Here is a 14,532-nt window from a genome sequence, read left to right as displayed (position 1 = left end):
GGGGGTTTGCGATACGGTTGGAATCGGTTTTGAGTAAAAAATTTATTCGATTTGAAAAATACTAATCGAATGATTTCTTAAAAAAGAATTGATCCAATTCGATCTAATTTTAAGATATTTGGATTGGATTGGATTTGTGATTTTGTAAATTAAAAAAATTAAATATATATATATATATAACAAGTTTCAACATCAAATTTTAAATAAGTAACAATGACATAATAAATCTCAACAATATTTTAAAAAACCAATGATAACATAACAATAAAAATAAAAATTATAAGTTACTTAAATAAATAAATAAATCACATTTTGAATATAAAATATTTATTAAATAATAATAATACATAAATAATATAAAAATGTATAATAATTGAACATGTCATAAATATAATTATAAATATAATAATAAAATAATAATATTATATTAAATTGTGCAATTTAAATTAGATTTGATCAATTATAAAAAATAAATTCAAAATTCAATCTGATCTAATAATTTGCAGAAAAATATAATTTAATTAAATTTAAATTAATATAATTTTAATCAATTTTTAATTTAAATTAAATTAAATAAATAATTTAATTTAAATTAGTTTGGATTTAAAATTTTGAACACTCCTAATTACAACCACCCTTTCAGTAGTGACTAATGAACGTGATTTAAAATAAGTTGGCGGTAGGAGTCGGTCGTCACTCTATATATATTGCTTTGAATTTTGAACTTATTTGAGTCAATCTTATGGCCCATAATATACATATACGATCGCAACTATGATGAATCATCATGAAATTTCCTGCACTCTACACCGACATCATTATTGCCGACAATGTATCCTTTTAAAATGAAATTTTGGAAGGAAAAAATATCTTGTTTTTAATCGTAAAAAATGTTGTTTTGTAATTAACTTGTGTTAATGCGAAGTCATTTTTATTTTAATTTACTAAATATAGCTGTTATAATTCTTGTGAAGTCAATAAAACTTTATTAAAATAGGTTATATATAGTTGTCATAATTTTTAAAAAATATCTCCAAAAAAGTTAGTTTTAATAAATGATTTTTAAAATGTCAAAACTTTACCAAATCATACCTATATAATTAGCTCATTCTAATAAATATTCTGTCTTTGTAAAATACACTTCAAAAAATCATTAATAACAGTATTCCCCTTCTCTTTCCTTCATTCCTTCCTCTCTTTTCTCTTTGTTATTTATAACATAACTACATAACTATTTTTAGAGCATATGTTGGCTAAACAAATCATTCATTCCTCTCTTTTCTCTTTTCTTCATTTTGCTTCATATATAGATTCATCAAACCTTAAAAGTTAAAACGATGGAGGCCACTTTGTAGTGTCTCACCAAACCAACAAAGCTTGTATATTAACAAATGACTTCATAGTAGTCGTGCATCATCGCGTGCAAGTATATTATAGGGCCACAAACACGTACACTCTTGGCGTTTCAGCATTTCAATCGAGTAAACTTGCATTCAAAGTCAAGAATAAAGAACGGTGGGGTAAAGTTACACAAATCTACTCTCAAGGACATCCCTTAGCTAGAAAGAGATTTATGTAATATTTAGAAAAAAAAAATAGATTAATTTTATTTGTCTTAATCAAACTGTTTTATGAAATATGAAAAACATAGGCCACGGCTTCAAAAGAATTAAGTAGATACTAATTAATTATTCTTCTTTTATTTTATTTTATTTTATTTTATGTTTATATTGATTATGTTTATTGATCAAATATATAGTTACTAAATATAAGAATATAATATAGTAGCTATAGTTTTCTTATTAAAGATATAATTTTATAAAATCAACGTGTCAATATTAATACTAGCTAATGTATAATTTTATTTAAAGATGTTAAGAATTATCAACTTTCAGTTTGAGAAATATAAAAGATAATAAGTTAATTTATCCATTGTTCAACCAACCGAGTGTTGATAATCCACCAATTTTTTAGTTTAACTAGTAGTTAACAGTAGCTAGTATTCTCTATGGTAGTATTTGGTGGAGAGACAGATACGAAAAGATTGAGACTGTGAGGTAGAGACTAAGAGATAGAGATTGAAATAAATCTCAGTATTCTGTTTGGTATAAAGTGAGAGACAGAAACTAAAAAAAGAATGAAATTCTAATTTAATTTGCATAAAGGATAAAATTAGAATTAATTAATTGAAATGAAGGTATTTTAAGTATAAAATTTTATTAAAATTTCAGTCTCCATCTCTAAAAATTTTAGTCCTCTGTGTACCTACTTTTTGGAGGTACTGAAATACTGAAATTTTGGAGATAGAGACAGAAATTTTAGTACTAGTCTCTGAACCAATAAACATGATACTGAGTCTCAGTCTCTCAATTTCTGTCTCAGACTACTTCAAAACAAATGCTACCTATAGTCCACCAAAGTCCTATCTAGTGTTCAAACTAGGGTTGTGTAAGATCTGACTCAAAATTCGCCATGGACTCAATTTATTTTGTTAGATTTGGGTTCGTTATTTTTATTTAATTAAATGTATTTTCAGGTAGATCCAATTTGATTCGAACACATATTCTATAATTAAAATACATATTTTATAATAAAATTAGTAATTGATCTTATAGTTATAACTAGATTTAACTATGTCTATAAAACAGAATTCAAACTTAATAATAAACATGGCTTATCTTCAATTAGAGAGAATTTCGCTGATAACAAATTCATTCAGAAACAAACTCAAATGATGACCGAAAGATCAGCAAATATCTTAACCTCTCTAAAAAGGTAACATTCTATAAATACCAAACTCTAACTATGTAAAAGGTACGCTATTCACTCTAAGTAACATTATACTCATCTTCTACTCTTACTAACGTGAGTGTCGGAGTGTCTTTGCAGAAGTCCGCTTTGCAGAAGCCTGCACGTCGCCGTTTCTCTTGAAACCGATGTATATCTCATCCATCTCAGGCGAAGGAAATCTCAATCCCTGAACAAAATAAGTTGTACATCAAGGCCGGCTTACCGCGTAGGAACATTTTAGGTCACCAACAAAAAGAACAAGCCCTTCCAAATTTCCTGGTAATACTATTTAATGGTACACAGTTTTACTTGCATATAGGGCTTGTTTGGATGCCATTTTCAAAAAAGATATTTTTTTTAATGATCTCTTTTCAAAGGATCTTTTACAAAAGTAAAATAAAGTGATTTTATGTTTGAATATCTTATGTAAAAAGATCTTTTATCTATCAATTATATTTGAGTAAAATAAGATAAAAATATTTTTTTATTCATTTATTATGTGAAAAATATATTTTTTTTAAGAAAAAAAGATCTTTTAAAAAAAGATATAAATTGTAACTTTTCAAAAAAGATATTTTTTATTTTTCTATTACTTTTACTTTTACTATTAGAAATTTAGCAAACACACTAAAAATTAAAAAAAATAAAAAAAATCTTTTTTATCAATTTAATGACACCCAAACAAGCACATAATGCATCTTTGGCTCCCGAATTTTCATTAGAAATTTTGAATAAGCAAAATTGTGCAAGCATTTGAGTAAATAACGAAATTAATTTTATTATTTTTATATATAACCAAGAGACTGATTATATACAATCCAAACAATCTAAACCAACTTACAATGAATTTCTCTCATTTTTGTTTACATTACTATTGCTATAATTATTATCTTGCGCTGATTACTCGGTCTTAATTCATGTTTTTTATTCAAGCTCTTTCTTCATTTTTTTCAATTATTTTACTCCCAAAATAAGGAGATTCAATTTTAACTTTAACTGACGAACATGTGTTTATTATACAAAATAAAAAATATAAAATTAACTTAAAAGACAATTGAGAGACAAATAACCTTAACATATCAAATTGACAAGTCATATACTACGGTGAAACAATTCGTAAGCATAACCTAACCAACTTATATAATTCTTTTATTTTAATTTTCAATATGACATAACCTCTTATTAGATATACACTAACCTATATACTTGAACCATTCTACTTTTATGTATCTTACTATTTCATATACGAACCTTGGACATGCTACATTTTGTCGTAAATTATCAGTCTGTATTTCATTTTTGATTGACTTTGTTTAAGTATATCTCGTACTATTGTTTTTACCATACATTTCTGCGCCAAATTTTATATACAGGATAATACAATCATGCCGACCAAAAAAAAGTTTAACAGTGGTATAAACAATCTCACCAAAACACAACCCCAGCAACAGTACACCATGCGGACTATAACTCAGACAATTTGCACCTTCTAACAACCGCTCGACACCAAAATTGATATACAAAGACTAGCCTAAAGGTGCATTACAGATAAGCTTATACGTCAAAACACGGTAATGTTCTCTCCTTTCATTAATAATCTTTATTCTTTTACTTTCAATCTTTTCTATTAAATTTTATTTATCACTATTTTTCATTGATCTATAAGTTATCTCATACACAACCAAATCAAATCACTCTGTCACAATTTTCAAAATCACATATATGTGATTAAGTCACCGAATCTCTGACTGAGATATACTCCTTCACAAAGTGCTCATGTTACCAAGTTATATATCACCAATTCTTTCCATACCAAAACAAACTTACAATTCAGATAATCAAATCCAAAAATAAATTATAAATCCATTAACATTGAGCCAGCTGCTCAGGCTTATCTAAAGGGATATCCAAATCCATTATTTAATTCAGTTCTCCTTACTGAATTATAATTCGGGTTTTAAGTAAATTGCAACTTTTATTCCTCTATTATCTGATAAGCAATTTCAGATATTATCCACAAACAAATATTTTAACAACCCAAACAAATATCTAAAATGACTACTAGTCCAATGATCGATTAGTAATAACATTCAAATTGCAACAAACAGCTTAATCAACTAATCAAAATCGAGTTATACTTCGGTTTTCAAAAGCATAAGCTACTAAACTATCTATTATTTCCAACAAACCGACATCTATAAGTTGGAATCGTTTTAAATAACCTGACACCTATGAGTCAGAATAATTTTAAACAAACCGATCTATAACTTCATACAACTCCCATGCATATCGGCATCGTCTACGCTATACCCAATCCCAAACCGACCTATTATGTCGGCCCACCAATTTACCAAACAACTCGGCAGGTCAAACTTGGAGGCTGTGATTTGGTAGTTATAATTCGATCCAACTATGCCTATAAATCAAAATTCAAACCCAATAATAAACGTGGCTTATTTTTAGTTAGAGAGAATCTCCCTGATAACAAACCTACTCAGAAACTAACTCAAATAATGACCGAAAGATCAGCAAATATCTCAACCTCTCTAAAGAGGTAACATTCTATAAATACCAAACCCCAACTATGTAAAAAGTACGCTACTCACTTTGAGTAAAATTATATTCATCTTCTACTCTTACTAACTTGAGCATCAAAGTGCCTTTGCAGGCGCTCGCCGCTGCCTTTTCTTTTGAAGTCAACGTATACCTTATCCGTCTCAGTTAAAGGGATACTCAATCTCTGAATAGGACAAGTTATACATCAAGTCCGGCTTACCACGAAGGAAAATTTGGTGCATGCCCACCGTGGAGTCGAGTTTTACTTAACTCCATTATCGTCTTTTCTGACCGATTACCTACGCTCTTTTGCAGGTTTTAATCATGGCAGAAAAGCAAAATAATCCACCTCCTTAACTCCCTACTATAGAATTATTAGTGACCAAGGAATCACTGAAAGCAAAAATTTAAAAAATAACCGAACTCTTGAACCAATGCAAGACAAACAATGTGATAAAAAGGAGGACCAGAAGAACCTTGGTTATGGTGATAGCAGGGACGACCATACCTCAAAAATAATGATTGCGGTAATAGTCACTCCAAGATCACTAACAAAAAGAATAAATCTTTTTAAATTCTCTGGTAATATCATCTAATGATACACAATTTTAGTTGCAAAAATTTTTATTAAAAATTTTGAATAAACACAATTGTACAAGTATTTGAGTATATAATATTTTTAAATTTAACCTTTAAAAATTACATTTTATTAATTTATTTATAAAATTTACAAAAGTATATATATTTAATTATATTTTAGATTAGTTTAGAATTGGATTTAAATTTATAAAATAGATCGGATAAAATATTAAAGTTGGATTCGGTCAAACAAAATTTGGCTTAGTCCGATTATGCACATCCCGAGTTAAATCCTGATATCCGTCATGTTTTTGCTAACACTTTTGGTATGTGTAGTAAGAGATTTATGAAAAACCTTACAAAAAAAATTAAATAAATATAGTACTTTCTTCGGATTATTGCACACTCCACTCTAATAATTTTCCGAAAGGAATGAGTACGATGAGCCTGAAAAGTGCAGTTTCCAACTGTGACGGCAAAGAAAAGCGAATTTTTCAAGGCCTAAACGTGGTTGGCCGGTGAAGTGTCGCAAAATAATTTCTTTCTAGTATTAATTAGAAATTAAGAACATATTTAATATTGATTATGATATGTGTTAGTATGGTAAATAATTGGTGTTATGATCGCATAAATAGATAGGTATGACTTAAGTATAAATACCGGTATAGTGGATGATAATTCACCATTTAATTATTTTATTGAGTTTGTGCATGATTTATTTTTTTTATAAAGAAAAATTTGGAGACTAATTACAATATAAGTAAGTCAACTTTTTTATTTTTTATTTTAAAATTAAAGAAATTAGAGTAATAGAATTATTTTTAATTAACAAATCTATTTTTCAACTAATTAACTAAAGTTAGCTTTATTCCTAGTTAATTTTTTTAGCGAAACTATTTTGATAATTTTTCTAATCTTCTATAATACTTTGAGCGTTTGAAATTTATATACCTCAAAAGAATATATTTTTTAAGTTATTCATAATCATTTATTTTTTTAATATAATTTTAAAGTATTAAAATTTATAGTATATAATAGATAATTTTTAGAACATGCACTAAATATATTATTTTAAATTAAAAATATTATTTACATACAAAAATAAATCAAATTATCATATATTAATTTGTATACATTTATACATACTTATTATTTACACTTTTTTTAACTAAATAATCAATTATCAGAATAATAAAAATGATTTAAAATATCAAATACATAAAGCTATTTATATGCAGTGACTAATTTTTAGTGTATGGGCGGGTATCATGATTGCTTTTAAATTATACAATAATTTCTTTGTCATAATCTTTGAATCTACTCACAAATCACAATCCACCACAACCGAAATATTCCACCTACAAAGTCATCAACCTTTGTCCCCAAACTCACACTACAAATACCCACACCTCACTCCCCATAACACATGATCACATTTCACAAAACCCCTTAATTAACAAAATTAAGGGCACCCCAACTAGTCACATTAAGAGTAAGTAAAATAATTTGATAATAATGGAGGGAAAAGATGAAGATGTGAGAGTTGGAGCAAATAGGTATAGAGAGAGACAAGCAATAGGAACAGCAGCACAAGCAGAACAAGATGGGAAGGACTATAAGGAACCACCATCAGCACCATTGTTTGAGGCTGGTGAATTGTCATCCTGGTCTTTCTACAGGGCATGCATAGCTGAGTTTGTGGCCACGTTTTTGTTTCTCTACATCACAGTGTTGACGGTTATGGGTGTGGCTAAATCCAGTAGCAAGTGTAACACTGTTGGTGTTCAAGGGATTGCTTGGGCTTTTGGTGGCATGATCTTTGCTCTTGTCTATTGTACTGCTGGAATCTCAGGTCGGTATATATTATTATAGGTTTAATCCTATAGATTACTAAATTTATAATTAGCTTCTTATACTTTTTTTTTTTGATCGAGTCGTATACTATTTTTAATTTTGTAATTAAATTTTTTTAGTGTAAAAAATGTTAGAATTAACTGAATATTTTTTTTATAAATTGAAAATATTTATAATTAAAAACCTAATTTAAACTTTGATGGTATATTTTTTTGAGAAAAATATTCGATTAATTTTAACATTTTTGATGTAAAAAAGAGTTAATTACAAAATTAAAAACAGCATAAAAAATTAAAAATACAATTGAAAAAAAATATAAACACCTAATTACAAATTTGATAAAACTATAAGAAGTAACAAAATAATTAAACAATTATTTTATATATATATATATATATATATATATATATATATATATATATATATATATATATATATATATATGTATGTATATATATGCGCCTAAATCTACTTCATATTTTGCAAGTTTTATGTTAGTTCTGACAATAAGTAAGGAAAATGTGTTTTGAACATTTTTCAAACATTTTAAATCATCATTTTTGCTATTATGTTTTTAGATTCTGATTTGCTTTTTCACTCTATACCATTTCAAATCTTAGTTCTTATATTGTTAATTAGACCTTGTTGAGTATCCGTAAACAATAACTCTTAATGTTTATATTATATTACTCTAGGTGAAACTAGATGTCATGGTATAAAAAGCCTTATGATGAGTAATGAAAATCATTTTTCTTAGTTTTCAACAAAATTTATGAAGACTTAAGGCAATATTATTTCAATAAATATAAAATGTTTTTTCAACAACTACTCAAACCATTTAAAAAGTAATAAAGTTCAGAAGTGTAAATTTTATATACAACATATTATATACGGTACAAAATATCAAAAATAAATTCTGAAATTGGATTGATTTGGATGTAATGTATTAAAGTACTAAAATTAAAATAATGAATTATATGATTTTAGAATTTGAAAATTCATGTCAAATCATTCAATAAAAAAAATTTGACCATGCACGAAGTTCTGATTTTTATTTTTATACCTTTTTATTTGGTATACGAAGTTCTGATTTAAATCTTCTTTATATGTTGTATATCAAATTCGTAATTTATATTAAGTTGAAACTATTTCAAACATATAAAATCAACCTTTTTTCACAAACATAAAACTAGTTCTCTAATAATGGATGAGAATGTTTATTAAAGCATGAGGTATATATATGATTGGTTGGTGATGCAGGGGGTCACATAAACCCAGCAGTGACATTTGGTCTGTTCTTGGCGCGAAAGCTGTCACTAACAAGAGCAGTGTTCTACATAATCTTTCAGTGTTTGGGGGCCATTTGTGGTGCTCTGGTTGTAAAGGGGTTCCAGCCACACCAATTTGAAAGGCTTGGTGGCGCTGCCAACTCTGTTAGCAGAACCTACTCCAAAGGTGGTGGCCTTGGTGCTGAGATTGTTGGCACTTTTGTTCTTGTTTACACTGTTTTCTCTGCCACTGATGCCAAAAGAAATGCCAGAGACTCCCATGTTCCTGTAAGTATATATGGCGGAGACGATAGTCCAAATTTTTTATAAAAAAATTAGTAGTATTGTTTTAAAAACTAAAAAATAATTCAATTGGTTTAAATATTTTATTATGAATTAAAATATTTAATAAGTTCAATAAGTAACACTCTTTTCATCTTTAGTTTAAATATAAAAAAATAGATATTTTTTATTTATTTAATTTAATACTATTTTATATTTTATTATTTATTTAATTTAATTTTTTATATGATAAAAAATAATAGAATATTTAATAAGTATTAATATTATTGTATTTGCATGAATTGATAAAAAAATTCAATAAATATTATAAATTTTAATATTTGTCCTTCTAACTTCTTATTTATATATTTTACAGGATATATATTCAAATTTTTATATAAAATAGTAATGAAAAATCAAAGAATTGATGCATTTTTTAAAAGGAAGGCTAATATTTAAGGAGAACATATAACTTTTACAATATCAACACATGTAGATGGTTCTTCTACTTTAATGAATCACGAAAAAAGTGAGATACAACCTTCAAAAGTTCAAAAAGTTACATCTGATGAGTTTGACCTTAATTTTTTGTAACGAGACCTTGAAAAACGGTTTTAAATTTGGCAATGTCACCTAAACCAAAGAGATGAGATTAGACGAGCTTATCTTAAATAGGGTCCATATCAAAAGCATTTTGATAATTATCTTCTATCTGACCCCCCAAAATTTTGTTTCAAATTCCGCCACTAATATATTCTTTATAATTAAATTCATTAATAAACTAATACATATATAAATATTTATATACCTCATCTTCTCAATTTAAACTTTTGCGATAAGTAGGTTTAGTTTTATGATATAAGACTAGAGGTTCGATAACTTACGAGCAGGGACGGACCCAAGCACAGCAATGAGGGGGCACTTGCCCCCACGGTGTTATTAATTTCTGTTTTAAAAATATAGTTATATATAATATGCCTCCACTTTAAATTTTAAATGATCCCACTATAAATAAAATAAATTCAATTAACTAAAATTTTAAATTTATTTTTTTATTTTTCTATCATTTTGATTATTATTTAACCTAATCAAATTTAATTATTGTACCGTTACTCCTTTATTCTCTTAAACCCTTTTCTTATTTTTATATTTTCAACCTTCTTTTTCTATTCCTTATTTAGTGGTCATCTTCTTTTCATCAAAAAATAAATTTTAAATTCTCTAATTTTTTTATATAACTCTCCATGACTCTATGTATCTTTCAGTTTTATTATTTCTCTTTTTTATATTTTTAATTATAATTTTTAATTCAAACAATTATAGTTTAGGTATTAATTTAATATTTTATTTTTTTCGTGACTTTATATATTTTATTTTATTCTCGATCTATTCATCCTTATTACTTATTTTTTTATCTTTTGTTCTATTATATGTACATATGTTACATATAAAATTTTAAAATAAACTGATTAATTTACCAATTTAAAATATTTTTTATTTTTAAAAATAATGATAAAAAATATTTTAATTACAATATATAACTAAACAGATGTATAAAATCTTTCATCTAACATTATATCAAAATTAAATTAAAAAATATATAACAAATTTAATTATTTTAAAAAGAAATAAAAAAATTATAAATTATGTTTCTATTATTTTATATAAACATACTTTTTATATAAAGATTTAATTTTTCTAGTATTTATATATAATTTTAATTTCAAATTATAAATACTAATGTATCATTAAGCGTTAATATGTCAGTTAATTGACTTAATTCAGTCTTTTTTTATTAAATGTGTATAAAAAAATTAGTTAGAATAATAAGTTATCTATAGTTTAATAAAAATATTTTAATTTTAAGTTTTAGAAATAAAAAAATATTTTTTTATAAATTATATATAATGAATAATATTTTAAGAATAAAAGTATTCCCTAACTCTTTCTAATTTTTATATCTCCGTATAATTAATAATATTTAACAAAATTTATTTAATATATATATATTTTTGCCCCCACTCCTAAAATTTTCTGGGTCCGTCACTGCTTACAGGTCTATATTTCGATCTTCGTCGACCCAAAAAAAATTCAGTATAAAAGCAGCTTAAGTGAGTATTGAGATTCAAATCTCGCCAATATATAATTATTTATTGACTAGTAGTATTTAGATTCATGACGAATTAGTCATTGATCTAACGGATTGGAGAATACTATTAAAAAAATTTGATGCAAATTCAAAAAAAAAAAATTTGCATAAAAGACATAACAGATATACAATTATTTATATATATTTTTTTATTAACTTAAACTTTTAAAATAGTTAGTTTCATTACTTCTATTTATTTTATTTTGGATTAATTACATGCATTTTGAAATAATTGGTCAGATTTTGGCACCATTGCCTATTGGTTTTGCTGTATTTTTGGTGCATTTGGCTACAATTCCTGTCACTGGAACTGGCATCAATCCAGCTAGAAGTCTTGGTGCAGCCCTTGTTTACAACAAGGACCAAGCTTGGGATGACCATGTGAGTCTTCTACCTCCTTAATTTTTTTTTATTAATTTTCAAATTTTATTAATTACTAGAAATTTAAAAAATCCGCTTTCAAGGAGTATAATTTTTTCACTTTCATTGGACATTTGGACCATATGTTAAAACTTTTTATATAGTACAAGTGGCAAATAGAAATTTATTGTTGTTATTTTTTTATAAAAAAAAAAGACAATTCCTCACATTATTAATCATGATGATATTTGGTGCAGTGGATCTTCTGGGTAGGCCCCTTCATTGGGGCAGCACTTGCAGCTTTGTACCATCAAATTGTGATCAGGGCCATTCCCTTCAAGTCAAAGTAATCCATCATGCAACATTATTAATTGGCCTGAAATAATATTAATAGTAATAACAATAATAACTGGTTTAATTAGTCTTAAGCAGGATTATTATATATTCTGATAAAAAAGATATATGTTCAATTCCTACAACTTCCACTATATATATATATGGATTTCCGACCACTTTTATTAAATATAATTTATATGTATGCTCAATACTTATTGTATATGTAAATGGTGCATTCAATCCAAGTTATGGTTGTGGAAATGGTGTCGCATGATTTATATTTTGTTGGCTTAACATAAATCTCTGCACATTGCGGAATTCGATTGGATAAATAATATGCTCAACCGTATTATTGTATAATCAATGTGTTATGGTATTGAATATAACTAGCCCTGTATATTATCTCTTTGAAATTTAATTGATTATCTTTGAGATAGCTCAATTGCTAATCTTATAATGACTTAAATAGTATGTATGTATAAACATGATATTAACCGAAGAAATGCAGTATTATTTTACATATACTTAATCTTCTACTCTAGAATTGTTTCAGAACACTTCAAAAGAAAACATATGGACCAATTAGCTATCTAAAGAGTATCACCAATTCGTTGCAAATTATTTGCTAATATGATAACAAATACATCGCTTAATTTGTAACTAATCTGAAACTCATTTGTGGCAATTTCATTGCTACTCCAAAACTATTTTTAATGAGAAAATAAAAGTTTAAAGCTGTCCCTAATTAGCTAAGCACAAAACTAAGCAAATACGACATACGTTCTCGCATAGCAATTAATTTAAGATGCGTGGATGAGAAAGAAAAATTATACAGGATGAGACATAAACATAAAGGAATAAATTCTCATAATGTTTTTTTTTTTTGAAATAGTCTTTGAGATTTAAATTTTTTATAGTGATTTTTTAGATAAAATTCTAGGCACTATATATAATAATTTTTGTGTTATTTTCGATACTAAGTCTGTTATCGAAGTGTTGATGTGACCATCTTTTGTCACACGCTGGACAATTTTAATAACTAAGTGACGTAGATTCATTTCAATTTAGACCTAATTTAGTCTCTCCCTAATTTATAATTTTAATTCCATTGTGCAATGCGTTTTCTCCTGTGTTCTTCTTCATCTTCTTCTATAGTTCATAATTGTTGACCAAAATCCAAAATTTATCAAATATTAAACAAAATTTAAATAAATAAAAAATTAAATGTATACTTTTTTTTCTTAAAAAAAACAGAGAACCGCTAGAACTCGGAGGAAGAAAAAGATAATTGCAAGGAAGAGAAAAAGAAGCAGGAAAAATTAGAAGGAGATGGCAACAAAAAAGAGAATGACGGAAACAACCACTTTGAAAAAGAGAGGTGAAGGTGGAATCAGAAGAGATAAATTGAGAGAAAAAGAAAAAGATATAGAAGATCTGGAAGGAGGAACTTGGATATGGAAGACATGGAAAAGAGATATAATGGATCTAGAAGAGGAAGAGCGCAGTAAGTAAGGCAGCCTCGACAGCGGTGTTGAGATAGAGTGTGGAGGAATGTGCGTCCATGAATAGACGGAAGAACGCGACGGTGCACGACAAATCGGACTGTGACGTTAAAAGGAGAGGAAGAGATGACAGTTGAGTTTTCATTGGTGTGGATAGAGGAAGGCAGAGGGAGGAGGATAATGACTGAAAGGAAGAGTTGGTTGCTAAATTTGAGAGGAAGAAGAAAAAAAAAGGTTCAAGAAGATGAGAGGACAAATTTTAAAAATTTAAAAATTAAATAAAGGTAAAAGAGTAAAAAATTAGCGTCTCATCATTTATATCAAAGTGTCTCAACTATTTAGATATAAACAAATTTAATGTCTCCGTATCTTTCTATGTCCATAAAAAATATGTGTCTCATCAAATCAAATAAGAGACATATGTTACTATATCCATGTTGACATCAACCAAATACTACCTACATGAACATTTACTCAAAGAACGATATATTACTCATAGAAGCAAGGAATAATTATTGTATTAGTTCAATGGTTCAACAAATTCAATCATGATTAAACCGAATAACTGTTTTATAATAAAATAATAAATAAACTATACATAAATGTAAAAAATATAATTATATTCTAATATAAACTTTAAAATACCATCCAAATTGAAAATATTACATCAATTAAAATGTTATAATTTTTTAACTACAAATTCAAAAACCAAATAATAAAAAAATATCTAAATATTAAATACTAACATTAAAGTTTGTCATCAATAATTAAAATCTACAAAAAAATTACCACATATTTACTTATAACTAAAACTAATTTTAATAACCAATAATAATACAACACCATAATTAAATAA

The 14,532-nt window shown here is 26.6% G+C and overlaps 1 protein-coding gene across 1 annotated transcript; it reads left to right on the top strand.

Annotated features, from left to right (window-relative positions):
* The first annotated feature begins 7,348 nt into the window (after positions 1-7,348).
* Positions 7,349-12,534, top strand: LOC130961186 (aquaporin PIP1-1-like). The gene is made up of 4 exons (XM_057886931.1): positions 7,349-7,777; positions 9,040-9,335; positions 11,719-11,859; positions 12,096-12,534. Exons 1-4 carry the CDS (start codon positions 7,441-7,443, stop codon positions 12,186-12,188), a joined length of 867 nt encoding a protein of 288 aa, XP_057742914.1. The 5' UTR covers positions 7,349-7,440; the 3' UTR covers positions 12,189-12,534.
* Positions 12,535-14,532: the final 1,998 nt, after the last annotated feature.

Source organism: Arachis stenosperma, chromosome 2, assembly GCF_014773155.1.
Source record: "Arachis stenosperma cultivar V10309 chromosome 2, arast.V10309.gnm1.PFL2, whole genome shotgun sequence".
NCBI lineage: Eukaryota > Viridiplantae > Streptophyta > Magnoliopsida > Fabales > Fabaceae > Arachis > Arachis stenosperma.
This window is presented reverse-complemented; position numbering and strand designations above follow the sequence as displayed.

Excerpts from the sequence above, each read along its gene's own strand:
- LOC130961186 (XM_057886931.1), top strand. The coding sequence starts at position 7,441 with ATGGAGGGAAAAGATGAAGATGTGAGAGTTGGAGCAAATAGGTATAGA. Across the intron at positions 7,778-9,039 it reads TTGTACTGCTGGAATCTCAG|GGGGTCACATAAACCCAGCA; the intron begins GTCGGTATATAT and ends TTGGTGATGCAG. Across the intron at positions 11,860-12,095 it reads ACCAAGCTTGGGATGACCAT|TGGATCTTCTGGGTAGGCCC; the intron begins GTGAGTCTTCTA and ends TATTTGGTGCAG.